Genomic DNA, 26,686 nt, shown 5'->3' on the forward strand with positions numbered 1-26,686 from the left:
TTATGAAGGGTGACAGCCTCTGGACAAACATTGTCATTCAGACAGCCTCTAATGGCCTTAGTGGGTGGTTAAATGTTCGTTAGCAAGCCAACGAAATCCCAGGTTCCTCCATAACCTACAATGAGGCCATTGATATCGATCTTCAAGGGATAGGTCCTTCACTTGGTATATCAAAAACTGTCTCTCTAACTGTGAAGACCTTCCTCAACTTTGTACTAAAGATTCATCTAAATTATGGTCTGAAATATTGGAATGGAACCGGAGCCGAGCATCTTCACCCTTTAGAAGCAGAGCATACAAGTACTATTCAAAGGCTGGTACATTTTGTAAGTTAACATGTTATAGAGCAACTAGCAGTTACTCCTTAATTCTACACAAAGCTAGTCTGTAATTTCAAATTATTGGTCAAACTAATTTAAAATATTTCCATTCGGAAAGAAGAGGTGAATTAAAATCCTTTAATGACTGAAATATAAAGTAATGTCATCAGCCTTGAAAGTAAGTGTCTTTGTCCTGTTTTAGGAAATGTTGTTCAATGCAGAAAAATTAGCTGAAGAATGACTCAAGGATATCTATAAAACTGAGGCATGAAAAGTAAAGAACAGTTTAATTTTCAATGCAACTTACACTTAATGAGTAAAGTTAGTTGTGTTGTCTTGCATGATTATATGTTTTTTTCAAATTTTGGTGTATTGACAATACAATGTAATGTTTTGGTGAAGTAGAACTTGTAAATATTTATTAGAGTATTATCCCAAAGTTGTGTAATATCTTTAATTCCTGCATTCTTCTTATATTGTATATTAACATTGGCCTTTTCTTTTATACAGTGTGCAGATCCAAACAGAGTAACCAAAGTCAAAATATGTACAAGTTAATAGAACACAGTATTAATTACATCTTTCTTTTATTATCAGTGTAGCTTGTTTTTAACTGTCTAAATATTTTAATGAATTGGCTGAAGGATTGGTATTTCTATTGGTAACAAATATTTACCACACGTACAATCAATAAATATATTCTCTACTGCTTTATTTTCATATGCAATGCATGTATCCACTGCAACTACAGAATTCTATCTCCCCAAGCAGCTTTTATAAAACCCAGTCTCTGCAGTCTAAATAAAATTTCATTTGGATTTAGCCTCCTGCTGAGAATGGCAGTGCTTTGTTTTAGCAGCAGAAGCAGTAAGGCAGAAAGGTACTGTATGTCCTGTTTCGCATGGCTGATAGTGTAGTTTGTGAATCACAATCAAATTGTTCATACTTCCAAGGCTTCAAAATCTCATCTTCATCCTGTGTTGTGTTGCTCTTTTTTATGTCCATCACACCACTGCCTGCCTCTACCTGCAGGGAGAGAAATATTAAAAGCTCATACCTTTGTGTGAGCATCATGTTTCCATAAATGTTTAATTTATTCTCACTACTTTTTTCCAGGTGTTGACCACAGAAACACAGATCTGAAGAAAAATTATGTAAGTAGAGGTTGTACTTCAGGATTTTATATTCAGGCTTTAACTAAGTTATAGTTATATTCATTTTAAAATTATTACGAATATGTTAATGCCTCTGCAGGTTGAAGTGTTAACGTTAAAAAAACAGCAAGTTTGCGTGTGAGCAACACCTTTGTGACGGAGGGATGGAGTCCAGAAACTTGACCACACGTGTCATCTTTGGGGAAGGTTGCTTGTATATTCCAGTAATACATGTAGGTTCAGGTCAGGTCAGACTATGCCAAATCAGTTTAGTTCAGTACCGTATCAAGGTCAACATGATTTGCTTAGTGCAAAAATAACTTTTAAGGAAGATGGAAGTTCCACATGTATTAATTCAATATTTAATTCTCGTAAGATCAAAAACATGTTACACTTAATTTTCAAGGGCAGGGTCAGGCATGGAAAAAGTTGTAAGAACTTGGGCTGGGTTCAGACAGGCTTTGATTTTATACTGGAGCAAATCCCATTCAGAAGGTCAATTCACTAATGAAATGTTTTTAGTATAGGCAGAGTTGTAACGTGGGCGATAACCAATTTGCTTATGAAATGATTGTATTTATTAAAGTTCTTAAAACGTTGACGGCAACTGAAACACAATCAAGTAGCTTTACAGTTACCATTCTGCTGACCGGAGAATGTGAAAGTGACATGGCCTTTGTATTCTAAGTAAGGATGATACAACAAAATCCAAATTCAGTCATCGCCACGACCTCCCCCACCCCACTCTGAATCTCTGAGACCCTCAGACCAGTGAAATGTTCCCTTCAGACTGCATTGTCTCAGCTTATCCAAAAAACTTCAATGGAGCAGTGGAGAATAATGTCATACCATGCATGAATGAGATGAAAATGGTGTCATCAGCACAAAGGGTTGCTCTTGTTGGGAACGCCCAGTGCAATTTTTGTAGCAAAGAGACATTTCTCTCTGGATTAAATCAAAAGTCAATTACATAATTCTGTCAAAAATGTATCATGCCATTGGATTTCTAGACCCAGTGTATTTTCCGTTGTTTTGCTGATATCAGTGGAAATCGTCTAATCAATTGAATTACACGTGATGTTTGTGCAATATATATTTTATTTATTTTCAGCACATGGAATGCTTTACAAACAAGATTCAGTCATCCCTATTACTATTCAACAACTGAATGGGAGAGATACTGGATCAGACAAAGATATGTGATAGTAATATCCCTGATGTAAAAGCAGTTTGGGTTTTCAAAACAATTGTGTATAGGCTAAATATTTTATTAAATTTAACTAATGGAGGTGTTGCTGTTCCTCTGTGCAATACCTAGTACAGATTCCTGTCTTGCTCCAGTTTGTGCTATTTCAGTTGTTAACCTAATGATTTTATGTGGTTTAACAACATGGTTAAACAACAATTAGGCATGAACGTATGAAATAAAATATTAAGAAATATGACACATAATAGCTCAGACTTAGCTCAGTTTATTTTTAAAATGTTGAATAATTCAACCTAGTCCCCATTTATCTGGTACCACTTATACAGATTAGCAACTAACCTTATAGTCAGCCCTAAACATCGTGCTGCTTTTCTGGGGCCTAACTGGCCTTCTTCACTTTATCCTATGGTCCACTCTCTTCTCCAGCCCTTGACCTTTCCCAGCCCACCTGGCTTTATCTATCACCTTCCAACTAGCCTCCTTCCCCTTCCCCCACCTTTTTATTCTGACGATTTTCCCCCTGCCTTCTCTGGACTGAAGAAGGGTCTCAGCTCCAACGTCGACTGTTGATTAATTTCTATAGATGCTGCCTGACCTTCTGAGTTCCTCCAGCATTTTGTGCGTGTTGCTTTGGATTCCCAGCATCTGCAGACTTTCTCATGTTTATAAAATGCAATGTTAACATTCATTTTGAGAGGACTAGAATATAAAGCAAAGAATTTATGAGGACCCACATTTGGAATATTGTAATCAACCTTGAGTCCGATGCCCATGAAAGGATATGCTTCCACTAAAGGGATCCAGTGGACATTTATGAGAAAGATTCTGGTGCTGGTGAAGGGTTAATGTATAAAGATGATGGTGGTACCCCAAGGTTTCACTAATTCAGATTATTCCAGAGGTGTAGAGAGGAAAAATGCTATTTCTTTTGACCACTTCACCTAATAAAATCTTGGCATGTAGAAAGGGGGCTGGTGCAGAGGGTGTGGGGTGGGAATTGACGCTGAGCTCCAGAACAGAATGGCAGAGAAAAAGCCAGAGTTAGGTAACATAGAGAGACATATGGGAAGTGAATAAAGATAGAGTGATAGATTTTTTAAATTTCCTTTAATTTATATCATTCCAAAACTTAAACATTGAAGCCAATCTGCAGTTTTCTCACTGGTTTGATTTGACAGCAGAAAAAAATGCTCATTACTTACACTTCTAAGTCAATATGATAGAAACAGAGAGAATGGGAGATGCGCAGCATTTTTTTCACTTAAATGTGTTATGCTTCTTAAAAAAAACATTTTTAAAGCCATGGAATCTAGAAAGAAAGCTGGAGGGATGGGAGACCAGGAGTAGTAGGAAGTAAAATTACTTCAGGTAGGAGAAGCATCTGATCTCCTGCCACTCATTCTCAAGAAGTATGAGCGCTCGGAAGGGAAATGGATGGAAAGATTGTGGTGAAGGTTATTGAAAGACAAACAAAGGAGATGGAGGGATAAAGAAACTTTTAAAAAAGGCTTTGGGAGATGTTGAGGGTAAAGGAAGTAGATAGAATGGTGTGGAGCTTGGAGATAAAAGTAGGAGTGAAAGGATTGTGAAAGCAGAAATAATATATGTAGGTGATAAGAAGCATCTCTTTGCAATCTTGCCATTGATGGGTCCATTCTCAGCACAACATGCCTCATCTCAGATTCCAAAACAAAGAAAAAAACAGAAAAAGACAGATGTAGCCAAAAAACAGAGACTGAAGCCAAATTTTTTAAAAGGTTGTGGGAAAGAAGGAAGAGAAAATAAAATGAATGAAAGTAGAGTTAAGTGGTGAGAATTATTCTATGATATTTAGTGTAATAGGAGGTCAACTGACTGATTGAACATTCCATTAGGTCTTGTCTCCTCAAGTTGAAAGTTACACAAAATTCATCAGCAAGAAAATAGTCAAGAAATGTTAGAAATACTGATCAATTCATACTTATGATTTAAAGACTGCTGCCTAAGACTACAATTGTATAGCATTTTTTATGATATACAAAAGGTTTGTTTTCTCTCAGTAACCCTTCTCAGGAATATTTTGCATTACTTCAGTAATCGGACCAGACATTTCTTGTCTTGGTTACCTTTCTATCCCTGGTGGGATTAGAACTGTAGCCACTCACCCACCTAAAATCAGTATTTTATAGAACTGAAGCTTTCAGCAGTTTCAAGAACAGAAACAGTCCAAGGCAGCCAACAGCTAAATATATTTTATCCATACTTGGTTAGCACTTGAATTTCCAGTCAAATATCTGAAATCTTTGAGTTTCACTATGTGTTCGGCTCATTTTAATAAAAGACTGATTTGTAAAGTATGAATGATGGTGATAGTGTTCCCTTTTCCAAATCAGAATATTATTGGATCATGTGCATTCCAGAGACATAAACACAAAAGTCTAAGCTGACACTTCAGTGCACTGTTGAGGGAATGCTGCACTGTCAATGCTGCTATGTTTGAACTCATTTTGACATAAAAGATCCTATATTTTGAAGAAAACCAGGGGCATTTGTGTCAGTGCTTTGGTACTTATCTCCTAATCAAAAATAAGAATTATCTGGTCATGTCATTTTCATATTTGTGAGAGCTTCCCGTGCAAAATTTGTTTGCAATATTTCTTGCTTTACAATGGTGACTATGTTTCAAAGAAATCTCAGATTGGCTATAAAACACTTTATGGTGAAAATGTGGAATGTGCTATATAAATGCAAGAATAATTTCATTTACCATATATCCACACTTTACTTAGTACCTTCCCATTAGAGGGGTGTTTGATGGAACTCAATATCAAGCAGCAAACTACAAATCTGCATTTTCCATATGCCTGCTCTTCAGTGTTGTGCTGTTTCTCTGGGCAGCAATCTGTTACGCTAGGAGCTCTTGTTCCAAGTCCTTAAAATGTGCTGGATTAGCCACTCTAAATTGCCCCAAGTAGGTAGAATCTGGAAGGAATTAATGGGAATACGTGTAGAATAAAAATGGGCTAGCATAGGATTAGTGTAAATGTAGTTGCATGGTGTTTGGCACAGACTCAGGAGAAGGAAGGTGCGGTTTCTGTGCCGTACATCTCTCCCTCTCTCCCTCCCTCCCTCTCACTGTACCTGTCCTCCCCCATTCCCATTCACCTCCCCCTCACCCTCGCCTTCTCCCTCCCTTCTCCCTCTCCTCCTTCTTCTCTCTATCTGCCAATGACGTAAAATAATTTTACTTTTTTATTTTCAATGAACTTTGCTTTTAAATTTATATTGAAAAAAAATCACCATAGGTCCTCTATCCCCAGCTGAGGTCTTGACATAATAGCCAACACATTCCCACTGCACTGGCTTTCTCACTCTGTTCCCTGCTGCTGTTCAGAGAAAGCTCCCACAAATCCTTATTGGTAATTTCTGGATCCTTGGAGATTGGGTTTACTTCCCAACCTCATCCCAAAGCCAGCTGCTTGAACAAAGTAAAACATCACATAAATTAAATCATGTCTCCACTGAAATAATTACGTACTTGCCCCTTGCTTTCACTGCAGACATTATTAAAAATCTCTTAATTGTGCTGTCACTGGTTTAGCTTCTGTAAACGAGTGACAACAAATTCTGAGAAGAGATCTGGGGTGCATGGTATAAATCATTTTTCAGTTTCTAGTCAAATGGCATTTAATTCATCGTTCCCCACCCCACGTGAGAATTTTTGCCAGCCTCAATTGCTTTTTGGTCCCGAGGCCCCACTGCTTTAACTTTAGAAACTGCTGACCTTGTTTCTATATTCCTTCCAGTTGGTAAGGTGAGAGACATAGGCTGCTGGCTTGAATTGTTTCAATAGCAGTGGATAGATCTGCTTATCTGCATAAAGACTCATTTGTCTGACCTGGTACACATCCCTGATGGAAAACACTGACCCAGAAACTTGAGTGTGTCATGCCATTTTTAATGGCTCTGCAGGTCTCAATGCGTGCTCATTTTCATTTGCAAATCACAGTCACAAGAATACTGCATTCCCCACACAACTCGCAAAATTGAGTAGCTCTTGTCAGAAGGATGCAGAGTACATCATGCTGACTTGTAGTACTATGCAATGCTAATTTGATGCTTCCCCTGCCAAATTAAGAAGCCATCCCAGATAGTAAGAAGAAACTGCTCACCTGTGTTATTTAAAAATCTATCCTAAGTACTTGCCGGTTTATTGAGATGGGTTTGGAGAAAAGCTCACAATGATCCACAGGCTGAATATTGGAGCTGCAAAGATTTCTGTGATTTATTGATTTATTCTCTGAGGTGTCATGATTTTTTGTTGGAAATTATGGAAGTTTTTTGCAGTGCTGTTGCTGGGCCTGCAGCATGACCAAGAGCAAGAGGAGAAAGCCTGAAGGCATGTTCCTCTTGCTAGTAGAAGCTGAAGCTGGAGAAGTGAAGGCCCCTGCCAGGAGGACCTATTCTCTGTGTCTTCAAAGTACAGGTTGCTATATCTACATACCTCAGTGGCCATGTCTCTGGAGGCAGGAATTACAAAATAAGTGGTCAATTAAAGCTGCCACCCACTGCAGGAATAGTGACTGGATAATGTTGCCTGCAGATACAGAGGACATTGTGGTCCTGAATATTTTAGCTGCTGGAACAAATCCTATGATGACTTATTGACCTATTCTCTTGAATTTTCTTGAATTCAAAGATACTCCTCTGAATCTTTCTGCCTCTTCACTTTCTTTCAATTCCATCTCTCTCTGATTCCTTTGCTACTGCCTTTCCTGAGCGTCCCCTCTCTGATTGCACAGAATCAGTTCTCAGCAGAGCCTCCGATTCATCCCACTAGGTCTCTAGTGTTAGAGCTGATAGTGAGGTGGAGGAGGATAAAGGTCATGCGAGAACTGCAAGTATGGTGCATGGAGTAAAGACAGATGTAACAGATAAAGAGGCTTTGAGGCCTTGGAGGGTCAGACACCCTGAGCCAATGGGCTGGTCCTGGACTTATTTCATAACTTACATATTACTATTTAACTATTTATGGTTCTATTACTATTTATTATTTATGGTGCAACTGTAACGAAAACCAATTTCCCACGGGATCAATAAAGTATGACTATGACTATGACTATGAGGAAAGAGAAGCAGAATAAAGGGTGTAAAGGTAGTAAGGTAGAAGGGCTAAAGTGCGTGTACTTCAATGCAAGAAACATCAGGACAAAGATGATGAACTGAGAGCTTGGATACATACACGGAATTATGATGTAGTGGCCATTACAGAGACTTGGCTGGCACTAGGGCGGGAATGGATTCTCAATATTCCTGGATTTCAGTGCTTTAAAAGGGATTGGGGGGGGAAGGGGAGGAGGGGTGGCATTACTGGTCAGGGATACTATTACAGCTACAGAAAGGGTGGGTAATGTAGCAGGATCCCCTTTTGAGTCAGTATGGGTAGAAGTCAGGAACAGGAAGGGAGCAGTTACTCTACTGGGGGTATTCTATAGGCCCCCTGGTAGCAGCAGAGATACCAAGGAGCAGATTGGGAGGCAGATTTTGGAAAGGTGCAAAAATAACAGGGTTGTTATCATGGGTGACTTTAACTTCCCTAATATTGATTGGCACCTGATTAGTTCCAATGGTTTAGACGGGGCAGAGTTTGTTAACTGTGTCCAGAATGGATTCCTGTCAAAGTGTGTTGACAGGCCGACTAGGGGGAATGCCATACTAGATCTAGTATTAGGTAATGAACCGGGTCAGGTAAAAGATCTCTCAGTGGGTGAGCATCTGGGGGACAGTGACCACTGCTCCCTGGCCTTTAACATTATCATGGAAAAGGATAGAATCAGAGAGGACAGGAAAATTTTAATTGGGGAAGGGCAAATTATGAGGCTATAAGGCTAGAACTTGCAGGTGTGAATTGGGATGATATTTTTGCAGGGAAATGTACTATGGACATGTAGTCGATGTTTAGGGATCTCTTACAGGATGCTGGGGATAAATTTGTCCCGGTGAGGAAGATAAAGAATGGCAGGGTGAAGGAACCATAGGTGTCAAGTGAGGTGGAGAATCTAGTCAGGTGGAAGAAGGCAGCATACATGAGGTTTAGGAAGCAAGAATCAGATGGGTCTATTGAGGAATATAGGGTAGCAAGAAAGGAGCTTAAGAGGGGGCTGAGGAGAGCAAGAAGGGGGCATGAGAAGGCCTTGGCGAGTAGGGTAAAGGAAAACCCCAAGGCATTCTTCAATTATGTGAAGAACAAAAGGATGACAGGAGTGAAGGTAGAGCCGATTAGAGATAAAGGAGGGAAAATGTGCCTAGGGACTGTGGAAGTGAGCGAGGTCCTCAATGAATACCACTCCCTGCCCCATTTCTTAGCCTCCAGCCTCATCCTAACCCCTCCCCCAACCTTGTATAACCTGCTTTCTACTTATCCCCAAGCAGGACTGTCCTGAGAGACCCATTGTTTCTGCCTGCTCTTACCCCACAGAATTTATATCTTCCTACCTGGACTCTATTTGTTCTCCTCCTTATCCAAAACCTTCCAGGTACATTCATGACATCTCTGATGCCCTCTGTCACTTGAGCAGTTTCAGGTTTCCAGGTCTCCATCCCACACGATGATGATATAAGGATCCTTTACTTCTATCTTGAACAGGACCCCTTCCACAACCGTTCCCTTTTGAGTGATTGAACTTGCTCTTGACTTGAGCATGTTCTCCTGCAATTGCACCAATTTAAAGGTGTATCCCTGGGGCCCAGCTATGCCAGTCCATTCGTTAGGTAATGGAACAAACCTCATTTCTATGTATTCAGGCACCTTCTCTCAATTGTTCTTCCATCATATCAATGGCTGAATCGGTACTGTTTCCCACACTTGCACAGAACCGGAAAATGTTGGAAACTTTGTGCCATTTTCCACTTTATTCTCACTTAAGGATGGCAGTGTAGTATGGCAGTTTGTGTACTGCCATTACAGTGCCAGTGATAACCAATCAGGGATCAGTTCAGGCAGATAGCTATAAGGAGTTTGAACATTCTCCTTGACTACATGAGTTTCCTCTGGGTGCTATGAGTTTCTCCCACATTCCAAAAACATAGGGTTAAGGTTAGCAAGTTGATGTTGGAAGTGTGGCAACGTTTGTGTGCTGCCCAGTACAATACTCATCGATGATTTGACACAAACAAAGCATTTCACTCGATGTTTCTATGTACAAGTGGCAAATAAAGCTAATCACTTTAATCTTTCACATGGTTCATACCATTTGCACCTGGATAGGATGGTATCCACATCTGAATTTACCATTTGCACATAGCTGCTCCTTTTTTTTCTCTTTCCCCAATGAAAATGACTCTGCACACGGTATGGTCTGTGTGGACCCATGCAGCAAACTAAGTTGCCAATATTTAAACTTGAGATGATTAATTCCAAGTTCTCATGTCACTCAGTTGAGGAAACATCCGTTCTATGGATTATCATTCAGCAGACACTGATTTTGACTATATAATAAACTGAGAGGAACACAACAGTTTATCACAGGCTGGTTATTCTACAGTGAGAAACCCAACTCTTAACTTTGAAAGCACTTACAAAGTACAAGTCAGGGTTGATGAAAAATTACCCCTACTTAACTCCTGAGTACAGCTCCAAACTCTTTGAAGAAATTGTATTCATTCAGGGAAACCTAGCCATCTACAATGCCACACCTTTGACTTTTCTATGCAAAGCCAATGTATTGTGGCTAGAGTTCACAACTCATCCAGGCTTCCTTGACAGCAGAGGAAAACAATTCAGCTTTGAGGAACAAGGACAACATAGGCATAAGTACCACAATACTAGGCAATACACACAAAATATGCTGGAGGAACTCTGCAGGCCAGGCAGGATCTATGGAAAAAACTGCAGTCGATGTTTCAAGCCGGGACCCTTTGGCAGGGCTTTACGTTGACTGTACTTTTTTCCATAGATGCTGCTTGGCCTGCTGAGTTCCTCCAGCATTTTGTGTGTGTTGCTTGGATTTCCAGCATCTGCAGATTTTCTCTTGTTTGTGAGTTTCACAACACTACAGGTCAGCCTTCAGGTTCCAGATGGTTTGGATTTGGAGTTAAAGTTGCAGTACCTAGGCTAAAACAACTCTGGAATTGCCCACCCAACAGAACAATTGGATGTTACTTCACCCGCAGCATTGCAGTAGACCAGGAAAGTTATTCCTGAAAGTCATGAAAGAAACTACAAAACAACTTTCTTCATTCAGTCAATATAAATACCATACAATGCACACAAAATGTTGGAGGAACTGTGCGAGTTTGGGCCGAGACTCTTCATCAGGAATGGAGAGGATAGATGGAAGATTCCATACAGTTGTTTTCCTAATGCTTCTGCTCTACTAATTCTACACATTTATCTGTCACTAAATGCAGTCAACCTAATTGAGAGCTGGACCCTTGCAATGAAGGAGACAACAAAAGGCCATAAAGGACTTTCACAAATAGCGTTTGGTCTAGTTTGGTTGAGTTCATAATGGACCAACTCCCAAGAGTTGTAGCAGTCATGGTACCTGGCTGATAATCATCCTCAAAGGTATTGCAAAGTGGAATAATGTTACAGATTTGTATTCCATGGAATTAATGCCTCTTCCCATGGGAAACCCTGGTAGCATAGCACAGGACAACCTGTTAGAATGTACCCATATATTCTTGTTCCGACTGCTGCTGTTGGGTAGTTTCTTTCAGAACTTGATGAATGCCGGATGCTCTGCTGTCCCACGTTCCACCATAGTTGGTTCCTTGTGCATTAACATGGACCTGAGCACCATTCCATCCTGGAAATTCAGGGCACCAGACACTTTGTAAACCTATGTGGAAGTGCTGGAGCTGAATTCTTCTGTATCCCATTGATAGCCTTTTAAGCAAATCTAACAATGTTCCAAATTTTCAATGTGCACTTCTCACTTTTATCACCCTTTTCTGAGCAGAGCTTAAATACAACCTTGTCCAACAGGAACTTAGGACACAAGCAATCCATTTTCAGTGGCTTCACTTGGTCATAGCCATAGTCATAGTCATAGTCGTACTTTATAGATCCCGGGGGAAATTGGTTTTCGTTACAGTTGCACCATAAATAATTAAATAGTAATATGCAAATTATGCCAGGAAATAAGTCCAGGACCAGCCTATTGGCTCAGAGTGTCTGACCTTCCAAGGGAGGAGTTGTAAGAGTCACTTACATCTGCTCTCACTCCATCCTCCCGCCACCCCACTAGGAATAGGGTTCCCCTGGTCCTCACCTACCACCCCACCAGCCTCCGGGTCCAACATATTATTCTCCGTAACTTCCGCCACCTCCAACGGGATCCCACCACTAAGCACATCTTCCCCTCCCCGCCCTCTCTGCATTCCGCAGGGATTGCTCCCTATGCAACTCCCTTGTCCATTCATCCCCCCCATCCCTCCCCAGTGATCTCCCTCTTGGCACTTATCCGTGTAAGCGGAACAAGTGCTACACATGCCCTTACACTTCCTCCCTTACCACCATTCAGGGCCCCAAACAGTCCTTCCAGGTGAGGCAACACTTCACCTGTGAGTCGACTAGGGTGATATACTGCGTCCGGTGCTCCCGATGTGGCCTTTTATATATTGGTTAGACCCGACGCAGACTGGGAGACCGCTTTGCTGAACACCTACGTTCTGTCCGCCAGAGAAAGCAAGATCTCCCAGTGGCCACACATTTTAATTCCACATCCCATTCCCATTCTGACATGTCTATCCACGGCCTCCTCTACTGTAGAGATGAAGCCACACTCAGGTTGGAGGAACAACACCTTATATTCCGTCTGGGTAGCCTCCAACCTGATGGCATGAACATCGACTTCTCTAACTTCTGCTAATGCCTCCCCTCCCCCTCCTACCCCATCTGTTACTTATTTTTATATCACACATTCTTTCTCTCACTCTCCTTTTTCTCCCTTTGTCCCTCTGAATATACCCCTTGCCCATCCTCTGTGTCCCCCCCCCCGTCTTTCTTCCCGGACCTCGTCCCATGATCCTCTCGTATCCCTTTTGCCTATCACCTGTCCAGCTCTTGGCTCCATCCCTCCCCCTCCTGTCTTCTCCTATCATTTTGGATCTCCCCCTCCCCCTCCAACTTTCAAATCCCTTATTCACTCTTCCTTCAGTTAGTCCTGACGAAGGGTCTCGGTCTGAAACATCGACTGCACCTCTTCCTAGAGATGCTGCCTGGCCTGCTGCATTCACCAGCAACTTTTATGTGTGTTGCTTGAATTTCCAGCATCTGCAGAATTCCTCTTGTTTGAGTTGTAAAGTTTGATGGCCACGGGCAGGAATGACTTCCTGTGACGCTCTGTGTTGCATCTCGGTGAAATGAGTCTCTGGCTGAATGTACTCCTGTGCCCAACCAGTACATTATGTAGTGGATGGGAGATATTGTCCAAGATAGCATGCAACTTGGACAGCATCCTCTTTTCAGACACCACCGTCAGAGTCCAGTTCCATCCCCACAACATCACTGGCCTTACGGATGAGTTTGTTGATTCTGTTGGTGTCTGCCACCCTCAGCCTGCTGCCCCAGCACACAACAGCAAACATGATCGCACTGGCCACCACAGACTCGTAGAACGGTCTCAGCATTGTCCGACAGATGTTAAAGGACCCGTCTCCTCAGGAAATAGAGATGACTCGGACCCTTCTTGTAGACAGCCTCAGTGTTCTTTGACCAGTCCAGTTTATTGTCAATTCGTATCCCCAGGTATTTGTAATCCTCCACCATATCCACACTGACCCCCTGGATGGAAACAGGGGTCATCGGTACCTTAGCTCTCCTCAGGTCTACCACCAGCTCCTTAGTCTTTTTCACATTAAGCTGCAGATAATTCTGTTCACACCATGTGACAAAGTTTCCTACCATAGCCCTGTACTCAGCCTCATCTCCCTTGCTGATGCATCCAACTATGGCAGAGTCATCAGAAAACTTCTGAAGGTGACAAGACTCTGTGCAGTAGTTGAAGTCCGAGGTGTAAATGATGAAGAGAAAGGGAGACAAGACAGTCCCCTGTGGAGCCCCAGTGCTGCTGATCACTCTGTCGGACACACAGTGTTGCAAGCACACGTACTGTGGTCTGCCAGTCACGTAATCAAGAATCCATGACACCAGGAAAGCATCCACCTGCATTGCTGTCAGCTTCTCCCCCAGCAGAGCAGGGTGGATGGTGTTGAACGCACTGGAGAAGTCAAAAAACATGACCCTGACAGTGCTCACGACTTGAGCCGACTGTAACAAGTAGTAAAGCCTGAGCTGGTGGTCAGGAGCACCGGATCATGCACTAGTGTTTTTTTTTCTCCATTTCTCGTGGCTCAGAAACTTATTCCTGAACATGTACATGCAGTGGCCACTTTATTAGGTACACCTATAGATAAATGCAAATATCTAATCAACTGATCATGTGGCAGCAGCATACAAAGACTGTGGAACAATAGGACATATGAAGCAAGGGCAAATGTGCAAAGGCAGTCATCTTCTCCAGGTGCTGCCTATAATGTCTGAAGGATCCCATCCCATAATCAAAAGTATCTTTCTTTCAGATGACTGAGCCTTTTATCATAGTCTACTACCTCACTGCCACCTTCTCCTGTGAGAGGAGTAATGTGTAGTAATGTGGCCATGTGTGTGTCTGCCATCATTGAGTAGCTGATTGTACATAAAAACAATGGGACTTGCGTCTCACTGTTGGATTGGAAACTGTGTCGGGGAAATGTTCAGTAGAATTGGCAATTAACTGGATCCTTTTGTTAGCTGAGTGCTGGAAGTGTGGCTGGGATTTGTCAATGAGTCTATTGGCCCTGATGATCCTCATATTCACTAAACCTGTTCCAGCTCTAAAACTATTGATCTCTTGGGGAACGTCCTCGCACTGGCATTTTACTTCAGCTCCACAGGATGTCCTTGGTCCCTAACCGAGCAGAACCTCTCTCCCTGTCTCCTGTTCAACCTGATATCTCTGACTGTATGTTCACTTCCCATGGTAAATAGACAGGATGGGCTACTATATCTTCAAGGTAGTTCGGTCAGCATCGGCTGATGCCAGGAAACCTTTAAATTAATTTCCATTGAGTCACACCAGTACTGAGATGTGGGTGAAATTAACATTGTCACAATGTAGAAGGGTGTTATTGAGTCAGAATGCTGATAGTGGTAGTCACTAGAACTCATGGAGAAGGGTTCACAGGGATCAATACCTTCAGTGCTATGTCACCACAGAAAGCTACAGGAATGTAATTCAAGCAATGGTCTCTTTAGTGTTGACTTAACTTCATCCGTAAAATAGGTCATTTGGCCCATCAAGTTGGCTCAGCCATTGCTGATCTATTTTCCCTCTCAGCCCTAATCTCCTGCCTTCTCCCCATATCCCTTCATGCCCTGACTAATCAAGAATCTGTTGACCTCCGCCTTAAAGAAACCTAATAATTGCCTCCACAGCCACCTGTGGCAACAAATTCCACAGACTCACCACTCTCTGGCGAAAGAAATTCCTCCCCATCTCCATTCTAAAAGGACTCCCTCTATTCTGAGGCTGTGTCCTCTGGTCTTAGACTCTCCCACCATAGGAAACATCCTCTGCACAGCCACTGTATTCACAATTTGTAAGTGAACGGCTCTTCCAAGCTGTTTTCAAAGCAAGCCAGGTTGAGCCAGCTCTCCAACAAAGGTTTCTGTTTTGGTGGAGAAAAATGGAATGGCAAAGTAGCTTAAAATGGTGAAAGGATCTGGTGTTCAGATGTACCTTGGTGCCGTTATACGGGGGCCACTGAAAGATAGCATTCAGGTACACAGACAATTGGGAAGGCAAATGATATATTTTATTGAACAGGCCTTTGAGTACAAGAGTAGAGAAATGTTGCTCACATTATAGAGGGCCCTGGTGAGAAAGCATGAGGTAAATTATGTACTGGTCAAAAGAACCATATCCCATCGGCTCAAGGAATGCTCTATCGTGCTGTTAAAAGATGTTTGAGTGGACTACTTGTATGTTACTGATGAGCTCTTGACCTCACAATCTGCTTCATCATGGCTCTTGCTTGTTATTGTCTACCTGCCCTGCACTTTCCCTATCTCTGTAACTGAAGCACTATATTTTGCATTGTTTTCATTTTTCTCTTTTACCACCTCAATGTACTTATGTTTTGAAAGGATTTGTATGGATGGCTTGCAAAACTAAGGTCTTCATTGCATCTCAATACATGCGACAACAATAAACCTATATCAATACCAATACTTGCAACAGAAGAGCATAGTAAAGATTCACCAGATTGATTCCAGAGAAAGCCAATTCATTCTATGAGAAGACATTAAGTTGACAATACCCATACTCTTTTGACTTTAAAGGGCTGAGAAAGTGGTCTCTTGAATTCTTAATGAACTTGAGAAGATAGATGCAGAGTTGATGCTTCTCTAGTGGGATGTATAAAACCACTTATACTGTATATCAAAGTAAGTTGTTTCAAAGTAGTTGTCAGCCATTCAGGAAAGAGATGAAAACAAATCTTATTATCCACCGAAGAGCAAAATTAGGGGAGTTTTCAGCTAGGACTGTTATGGAAAGTCAATCACTTAGTATAGTCAAGAAGAGGAAGATGGATTTTCAGCTATTAAGGGAATCAAGGGATATGTGGCTAGTACAGGAAAGTAGTGCTGATCTGTAAGATCAGACACTATCATAATGATTGATAGAGTAGAACCTTGTAGATGAATGGACTATTCCCATTTCTCTTTCTAATGTTTAATGTTCTTATCTAATTCGATAAGTTATTAATAAAGGAATAGTTTACGAATATTAAACAAAACACCTAAAATCATATTTTGTTCTACTGATTCCTTGGGAGTAGCATGAGGAGATTGACTGCCTTCTGCTTCCCAACTGTTACACTATGCAGCAAGTAACAAGGTGGCTGTTGTGTCCATTTAAAAGGTAGTAGCACAATAGCCTGAAAGGCTGTTTTTCTGCTTGGTACAGAGAGATGCCAGGTAAATCCAACTACATCCAGAAACCTAGTAATTTACCATAAACTCCAGGTCAATCTGTACTGTTTCAGATAAGATACCCTGAGAGAATACTGATCATTTGATGCCCAGTAAAAATCACAATGCAATTCTCTCCCATTACTTCTCTGTACAACCATGATCTTTCTGTATTTCTCTAATCCAGGGCTTTTACAAACAATGTTTGAAATTACCTACTCATACCTTGCTGATATATTTACGATTTGTTTTCCTTCTTTTTTAAAAAAAAGTTTCACTGCTGTCAGAGTTTGGCATGCTGGCTCACAGAGATGAAGATCCTGAAGTGCTTTTGAAAATAGAACAGGAATAAAACCAGTGGAAAATAAGGACAGAAATGGTGGTTTTCTAAGTTCATAATGCAAAAGAGTGTTCTAGCCTTGAACATAGCCCTAATAACTGGGCAGATAACTTTTAGCATTGCTCTGCCTAAATATGAGAAAATTAATTTGTTGCTCAAGGTTAGTGACCTACAGCTGAGATTGGAAACTATATCAGTTCTTAAACCAAAACACTTGAAGTGTATTTAAGAAAATTAGCAAACAAACTCATCAAGTTTAGTAAAAATAGGTCCAATGTGGTACTTGTTTTAGATTAAAGGTGCATTCAGTAAATACATAACGGTATTGAACTACAGATTGGAAATTTCATGGTTTATTTCTTGGTCTGTGCTCAAAAAATACTGGGTGACAATTTGAACATTGTGACTGACATCAACTACTTAAAGGAAAAAATGAACCTGATAGGTTTATCTCCTGACTCCTGTCCAGTAAGCTTGATGGGGGGCGGGGTGGGGGGGGGGAGGTGGGAACAGGATGACTTCCAAGATTAAATAGCCCACTTATTACTTGGCTGTAATAGACCAAGATTTGAACAGAAGCCAATACTGTCATTAGGGGAAATTGGCAACCACACCAAAAAGAAACAGATCACATGTAGCCTTCCTAAAGCTGAGGCAGAGGCAGGGAGAGACGTAACATTAACACTTAATAGGAGCTTTGAAAACATTTACAGCAGACCATCTTCATGGAATATTACAAGACTGAGCAGTAAAAGAAATTTTTGGGAGGTTTTCTAACCAAAGGTATAAATACGTCTGCAAGCCGATTTATAACAGTATTTGGAACAGGAAGTGAAAAATAGAAGATGAGCATGAAATTAAAACATGTATCTGGCAGAAAGCTTAAATAGATAGTAGAGTAAGGAAAAATAATGGAGAAAACTTCAGAAAAAGTAATGTCCTATATATATGTACTGCTGAGGAAGTGAACAGAATGGACCCTTTGTTGGACACAATTAGATTGGAAGCAAAGAGTGAACCTAATGCACAAAAGTCTGGTGAGAAAGAATAATGGGCAGAGAGCTGCTGTCAGACAGAGAAATCAGTGCTTGTAACAGAGTAATATGAGAAGTTTAGGAGTGAAAAGAAATGAAATGAGAAATCCACTGGAGTTTTGGAAGAGAATATTTCAATATATCAGAGTCCAATGTTAACAGTTAAGTAGAAGGACATCAACAGATCTTACTTTACTTTGACTGACAGAAACTAGAAAATGTGCTGACTACTTAGTCTCCTATTGTCTGTCTCATTTTTAAATAAAATGCAAATACTGGTTTCAAAATTTTTAGCAGTAAGTGCTGTTGATACAGCTGATAAAAATGCCATGTTATCACTTAACTGTGGATTACTCATGGGAAAGTGTTTGTGTAATTAAAAGTATGGGTGAAACTATAGTGCCATCTCTTGTTCCATCAGAAGCTCTGATCATAGATTTCAGTAATACCCCAATGACTGAAGTCTCGAGTGCACAGGCAGTGAATGTTGCTTTCGGGTGGAACTAGTGAATGATGTAGACTCGGCTCACATTGAACCCCAGGTATCCACCAAGACCAAATTCAAGGAAGTGATCAACTGGCAATAGTTCAGTCATCCCCATCATAGGGAATATTGGGTGCCATGAATGAAGTTCAATTCTCACGTACCTTTGGGGTTCAGTTAATTCTCTCCAGACTGAAGACTACACCATTACTCAATGACACACTGTCTTATTAGCAATTGAAGTCACAAACAGTGATCTACTATGGGAAGTTACAGCCTCAGAAAATAATAGTCCAATTATTATTCCTCAATGTCCTGCTAACAATTCCAGCATTTTCCAAGCCTTTAATGTCAGATTAGCTTGTCTATAGTTCTGTTTTCTCTCCCATTCCTTTCTTAAACAGCAGAGTAACATTTGCTAAAACCCAATCTAATTAAACGGTGTCTGAGTTTTCAAAGTTGACAACCAAAGAATCCTTCATCTTCTTGACCACCTCCTTTCACATCTGGGATGTAGAACATCAGGTTCTGGAAACTAATCCCCTTTCATTCCCATTAATATTACCAATAAAATTTTTTTTTAAATGTATGCTAATTTATTGAGCTCATCATTTACTCTAGACCAGAAGTTCTCTTTTATCTTCATTATTTCCAGGTAATTTTCTACGTGCATCTTCTTTCATTAAGACATCTGATATATTTAAAGACTATTTATAAATGGCCAATTGTCTTTAATCTCTACAATCTCTCCAGCGAAGGGTTCTCCACTTTTCAATTTGATAAGAAGTTCCAATATTTACACCCAGTGACAATGAAAGAATGAGAACATTTTCCTAGTCAAGACAATGTTTAACTTAGAGGGAAACATCTGATGGTGGTACCTCCAGCCTACTATTGTCTTTTTTTTGTCTAAGAAGTGGAAGTGTTTAGAGAAGGTATCAATTAAATTGTAAAGTTGCTGCAGTGTATTCTATAAGTTATCATTCCTGCAGATATAATGAAGTGCTATTGATGTGAGCGAATATTAAGCTGCTGAACTGTGTGCTACAACGATAATTTGTTTTGCTCTAAGTGGAATCAAGCTTCTTGAGTTTTGCAGGAATCAAATGAATTCAGGTAAATAGAGAGTGAACCATCAAACTCCTGACTGGTTTTGGGAGTCAAGAGATGAGTCATTTGATACAGGAAATCAAATATTTTATGCACGATTTAAGAGAGGTTTATGACTAATGTCCATCTGAAATATATAAGTGATGGAGTACTTGGTAAGGATGATGGGTAGGTGTTACACTCTCCTTGTGAAGAATGATTATTGCCTGGCACTAGTGTGGCATTTATAATATCTGCAGAATATCTACTAACACCTGAATGTTGTCTGGATTCTGCACCATCCAAGCACAGACCGCTCTGTTATTTGAGAAGCTGCAAGTCATGTTCTGTGCACTCATTAATGTTCATCACTACTTCTGGTCTCATAATAGAGGGGTAGATATTAATGAACTAAAATGTTAGGTTTAGAGAATTGTCGTAAAGAACTCACATTGCAATAACCTGAGGCTGAGATCGTTGATCTCCAGCAGCCACAGACATCTTCCTCTGTGCTTGTTGTATAATAGGAACATACAGTATGCACATATACATTGCGAATGAGAGTAGGCAACAGAGTCCCTTATGTCTGCTCTGCCAGTTTGTAAAATCAAACATAATCTGTCTGTAACCTCAACTCAACATTCTTACTTGCCATAGTAACCTTCCACTGCATTGCTTATCCTAAATCTATTTACTTCAGCCTTAATATTTGATGGCTCTGCCTTCACTAGCATTTGAGGAAGAAAGGCCCAAAGACTTATGACCCCTTGTAGAAAATATTCACTATCTGTGTGTGTGAAATGGGCAACCTATTCCCTTTTTATTATCTAAAACTCCACAACACTGTATGCAACTTAAATTGGACTTGCTGTTTTTTCTCTCTTTCTTTTCTCCAGCCGATGTGTGGTCTTCACAGTGAAATGTTAATGTTATTTCTCTTCCCCCAGAAAATGCCTCACATTCACAATTTTCTCTTTTTATTTCAGATTTCCAGCATTTATGGTTTTCTTTTATTTTCATTTCTTGAAGCAAAATACCTGGTTAATTTTCCTAGCCCGTCAAAAATTCTTTGCTAAATACCTTTGAAACTTTTACTGCTGGTTTTTATATTTCTGCCAAAGCTCCAAATCTTATTTTAATTTTTCCTGTCTTTTAAAGCTTCTGCTTATTCATTGTTGTTATTTATATTCTACCTGTCCTTCAGATCTGCCACCTGTCTTTTCACATTTGTGCTCATTTTTTGATGGATATCCCATCTTTAACAGCTTTAAATTTCACGGTGAGTCCTACTCTTGGAATTTTCCTTTCTCATTCTATTCTGTGTATTTCTAAAAACCTACTTGAATGCAGCTGCATTTCAACGACTTTATCCCACTGACCTAAATTTCCACTTCATTGTAGGTATGTTCATAGTTGCAGTTACGTAAGTTTAAACTACTAGAATTCTATCCCTCTCTCTAAGTAGATATTTCTACCGTATTAGGATTGCGGCTGCCTGGGGATATCTTCATGATAAGTATTGACCTTAGTCAATGAAGAATTCACTTCTTAATTCCCATTAGATCAATTTTACTTCGGCTCTTTGATGTCACAATTGGTCTGTTCAGCCATTTTCAGTTATCTCTAGAATCCAATTATTAGTCCATGTTGGAGCAGCCTTTGATAGAATGGACAGTGTTAGAGTGGTTATTTGAAGCCTTTGCTCTTTGAGGCTTCATTGAGGAGAGTCTTGAGTAAGAGACAGCAAAAAAGCTGTAAGTAGGTTTTTTTTCCCAGTTTATTTATTGTTTCCTTCTTTATATTGGCACAGTTAGAAAATAGAGATGCCAGGCAGGATAGTTGAATATTCATCTTGTGGGATGTGGGAGGGCAGGGAGACCACCACTGTCCTTGATGATTTCACCTGCAAGAAGTGCATCCAGCTGCAGCTTCTGACATTCCACATTAAGGAGTTGGAGCTAAAAATGGATTAACTTAGGATCACTTGGCATACGGAGGGGTTGATAGATAGGACATATAGAAAGATAGTTACACCCTGTGTGCAGGACACAAAAGATTGGGTGACAGTCAGAAAGGGGAAATGGTTAACCAGCTAGTGCAAAGTACTCCTGTGGCCATATCCCCGGTAAGAGGTATAAACGTTGGATACTGTTGGGAGGGGGGAGATAACCTAGCAGAGAAAAGTAACAGCAGTCAGATCTCTACGGTTGAGTCTAACTCTGACTCAGAAGGGAGAGGGGGAGAAGAAGTGAGCTATGGTGATAGAGGAATAGTTAGCTAAACAGAAAGAAGGGCCTGAGGATGAGAATGAGATTTCCAGATGGTATGTTACCTCCTGGGTTCCAGAGTAGGACATCTCGGATTGATTCTTCAGTGTTCTTAAGAGGGAGGGTGAGCAGCCACAGGTCATGGCCCATGGACATACTAATGATATAGCTAGGAAGAGTGCCAAGGTTCTGCAAAGTTAGTTCAGGGAGTTGGGTGCTAAGTTAAATGACAGAACCTCCAGGTTGTGATCTCAGGATTGTAACCCATGCCACGTGCTTGTGAGACCAGAAATAGGAAGATCATACAGTTTATCATGTGGCTTAGGAGTTGGTGTAGGAGGGAGGACATCAGGATTATTGGGCTCTCCTCCAGGGAAGGTGAGACCTGTACAGAAGAGACAGTTTTCAACTGAACTAGAGGGGAACCAATATCCTAGTGGGAAAGTTTGCTACTGCTGCACAGTGTTGGGGGTGTGGTTTAATCTAGAAATGCAGGGGGATGGAGACCAGAGTGCCAGAACAGATAGTAGAGAGGTTGTGATGACAGACGTTTCAATAGGTTTCAATAAGCACATTTAATGTCAAAGAAATGTATACAGAATACATCCTGAAATTATTTTTCTTCGCAAACAAACACGAAAACAGAGGAGTGCCCCAAAGGATGAATGACAGTTAAATGTTGGAACCCCTAAGTCCCCCCAGCTCCCCCCTCCCACGCATAAGCAGCAGCAAAGCAACGACCCCCCCCAGCAAAAAAGCATCTGCACCATCCACCGAGCACTCAAGTGTGCAGCAAAGCATTCAATGTAGACACAGACTTGCAGTACCCCAAAGACAACTTGTTCACCCGGTAATTCAACATACCACAGGCTCTCTCTCTCTCCCCCTAATAAGGGAAAAAGAGGTGTCCCCATTTCACAGAGGGGAGACATAACTAAACAACTCAGTGAGGTGTTAAAAAGTCTGTTGCATCACTTTTTCTGAGCTCTGTGTCCAAAGAACTCTGGCCTCTGGCCACACACCCAGCAGCCAGCTCGCTGTTTTCGATCTTCCGTCTACTCCCACAACACATCAGGTGGCGGCACTGGCCTCGAATCTGCCCACCTCCAGATCCATGAAAATCCAGCACCCTGAAGGCGCCCTAGTCTTCCAGGCTGCGTCCTTGGGATATCGAAAAGCCGCCAGTCGTGAAGGCCTGAGAGTGGGTCCCATCCCCACAAAGGACCGAAGTCAGCATGTAACTCCAGTTCAGAGTCTTCAAAAGAACCCTGAAAAGGGAAAAAAGAGATATTAAAGATAGAAATAGAGCTGTTTCTGAAGATGCAAGCAAACGAGTCGCCGTTTGGTGCCATCATCCTAAGCTCCGCCCTCCGATGTTACTAAGACCTCAGACAAAGTCAGGAATCAAAAACTTGAGCTTGGTGAAACTGATGTTCTGAGCTGCATATATTTCCATGCGAGAAGTATTTTAGGAAAGACAGAATAAACTTAGGGTGTGGATCAAAACATGGAATTATGATATTGTAAGCATTAGTGAGACTTGATTGCAGGACGGGCAGGACGGGCAGGACTGGCAGCTCCGTTGGTTTAGCTGTAACAGAGCAGAAGGGATTAAAGGAGGTGGGGTGGTGTTACCAGTCTGGGAAAATGGCACAGCAGTGCTCAGTCAAGACAGACTGGAGAACGAGTCTAGTGAGGGTTTATGGGTGCCACTGAGGAATAAGAAAGGTATGACCTTGCAAATGGAGCTATATTGTAGACCACCCAACAGTCTGCAGGATTTAGAGTAACAAATCTATAGAGAGATTGCAGACTGTTGCTAGAAACATAAGGTTGTTATTGTAGGTGATTTTAACTTTCCACATATTGACTGGGACTCCCATATTGTAAAAGGATTAGATGGGATAGATCTGTCAAATGTGTTTAGAAAAGTTCCTTTAATCAGTACATAGAAGCCTCAATGAGAGCTTGTGCTATACTTGATCTCCTATTAAGGAATGAGACAAGGCAGGTGACAGGAGTTTGTGTAGGGGAACACTTTGCACCTAGTGATTATAAACTAGTGATTATAGTGATCACAGTAAATATGCAAAAAGGTCGGCCTGGTCCGCAGGTTGAGATTCTAAATTGGAGGAAGGCCGATTTTGATGGTACCAGAAAGGATCTGGCAAGTGTTGGTTGAAACAGGTTGTTTCCTGGCAAAGTTACATTTGGTAAGAGGGAGGTCTTCAAAAGTGAAATGTTCAGAGTATAAAGTTTGTATGTACCTGTCAGAATAAAAGGTGAAAATAACAGGATTAGGGAACCTTGGTTTTTAAAGAATATTGAGGCCCTGGTTAAGAGGGAAAAAAGGAGGTGTATGGCAGGTAGGAACACATAAGTTACTAATGGAGTAGAGCAAATATAAGAGAACATTTAAGAAAGAAATTAGGAGGGCTGAAAGAAGACATGAGATTGTCCTAGCAGACATTGTGTAGGAGAGTCCTAAGGTATTCAACAGATATGTTAAGAGCAAAAGGATCACAAGGGAAAAATTGGTCCTCTGGAAGATCAGAATGGCAGTATATATGTGGAGCCAAATGAGATTGGAGAGATCTTAGATGGAGTTTTTGCATCTGTATTTACATGGGAGACAGACACAGAGTCTAAAGAAGTGAGGCAAAGCAGCAGAGAGGTCATGGACCCTGGACAAATTACAGAGGAGGAGGTGTTTGCTGTCTTGAGACAAATTAGGGTGGATTAATCCCCAGGACCTGACAAGGTGTTCCCTTGGACCCTGTGGGACACAAGTGCAAAAATTGCTGGGACCCTAACTGAGATAATTAAATTATCTTTAGCAACAGGTGAGGTACCAGAGAATTGGACGATAGCTAATGTTGTTCCACTGTTTAAGAAAGGCTCTAAAAATAAACCAGGACGTTATAGGCTGGTGAGCCTGACATCTGTAGTAGGAAAGTTATTAGAAGTGATTCTAAGGGAATGGATATGTGAATATTTGGATGGATATGGACTGATTCAGGATAGTCCGCATGGCTTTTTGTGTGCTAGGTCACGTCTAACCAATCTTATAGAGGTTTTCAAGGAAGTTACCAGGAAAGTTGATGAAGGTAAGGCAGTGGATATTGTCTACATGGATTTTAGCAAGATATTTGACAAGGTCCTGCATGGTAGATTGGTCAGAACAGTTCAGTTATTTGGCATTCAGGATGAGGTAGCAAATTGGATTAAACATTGGCTTTGTTGGCAAAGCCAAAGAGTGGTAATAGATGGTTGCTCCTCTGACTGGCGGCCTGTGTCAAGGGGAGTACCGTTGGTATCAGTGCAGGGTCCACAGTAATTTGTCATTTGCATTAATGATCTGGATGATATTGTGGTTAACTGAATCAACAAATTTGTGGATGACACCAAGATTGGGAGCGTAATGGAAGACTATCAGAACTTGCAGCGGGATCTGAACCAGCTGGAAAAATGAGCTGAAAAATGGCAGATGGAAATTAATACAGACAAGTGTGAGGTGTTACACTTTGGTAGGACCCACTATGGGTCTTACACAGTGAACAGTAGGTTATTGAGTATGCTATAGACAAAGGGATCTTGGAGTGCAGATCTGTAATTAACTGAAAGTGGTGGCACAAGTAGATAAGGTCGAAAAGAAATCTTTTGACACATTAACCTTCATAAATCGAAGTACTGAGTACAGCAGATGGAATGTTATGTTGCTGTTGTATAAGACATTGGTGAGACTTAATTTGGAGCATTGAGTGCACTTTTGTCACCTACCTACAGGAAAGATGTAAATAAGGTTGAAAGAGTACAGATAAAATTTACAACGATATTGCTGGGATTGGAGAACCTGAGTTACAAGGAAAGATTGAATAGATTAAGACTTTATTCCTTAGAACAGGGAAGATTGAGGCGAGATTTGATAGAGGTATACAAAAATTATGAGGGTTATGACATGTTCGGCACAGCTTTGTGGGCCGAAGGGCCTGTATTGTGATGTAGGTTTTCTATGTTTCTATGTTATGGATAGGGTAACTGTAAGCAGGATTTTTCCACTGCGGTTGGATGGGACTACAAATAGAGGTCATGGGTTAAGAGTGAAATGTGAGAAGTTTAAGAGGAACATGAGGGGAAACTTCTTCACTCAGAGGGTCATGAGAGTGTGGAATGAGCTGTCAATGCAAGTGGTGTATGCAAGCTCAATTTCAACATTTAAGAGAAGTCTGGGTAGATACAAGGATGGAAGGGGCGTGTAGGACTATGGTCCATGTGCAGGTCGATGGGACTAGGCAGTTTAAATGATACTGCGTGGACTAGATGGACAAAAGGGCCTGTTTCTGTGTTGTATTTTTCTATGACTCTATAATTCTAATGCTTGGAGCAAGACTGCAAAGAGTTTTGTGACCGTAGGTGAGACAAATCTGTGCATTGGTGCACGGTTATTGAGGTGTAAATGTTGTTTGATAGTCTTCATAATCTTCTATCAGTTTACTCAGCGTGGACTAATGGGGAATAATTAACAAAATTAGTTTCAACGTATTTCTTATGGATAAGATGCACCTGGACAATTTTCCACATTGCTTAATCAAAGTCAATATTGTAGCTGCACTGGAAGACCTTATGTACAGGTGTTTCAGAAGGGCAAGTCTTTAATCTTATGACTGTAATGCTGCATTGTCCCATTGTTTTTACGATATTCAGTGCTTTAGCAATTGTTTCTCACATATGTTATGTGAAGTGAATCAAGTCTGTTGACTAGTTTCTGTGATGATCAAGCCTTCAGAAGGAT

At 40.9% G+C, this 26,686-nt stretch overlaps 1 protein-coding gene across 2 annotated transcripts in view; it reads left to right on the plus strand.

Moving 5' to 3' along the window:
- The window catches only part of LOC134349540 (PC3-like endoprotease variant B), a 797,797-nt gene that overhangs the window by 434,666 nt on the left and 336,445 nt on the right, over positions 1–26,686 (plus strand). For both annotated transcript variants that reach the window (XM_063054023.1, XM_063054024.1), the window contains exon 7: positions 1,437–1,474. In XM_063054023.1, the coding sequence (XP_062910093.1) occupies positions 1,437–1,474 (38 nt within the window). The remainder of the gene's footprint in view (positions 1–1,436; positions 1,475–26,686) is intronic.

The sequence above is a fragment of the Mobula hypostoma genome, chromosome 7, assembly GCF_963921235.1.
Source record: "Mobula hypostoma chromosome 7, sMobHyp1.1, whole genome shotgun sequence".
Lineage (NCBI taxonomy): Eukaryota > Metazoa > Chordata > Chondrichthyes > Myliobatiformes > Myliobatidae > Mobula > Mobula hypostoma.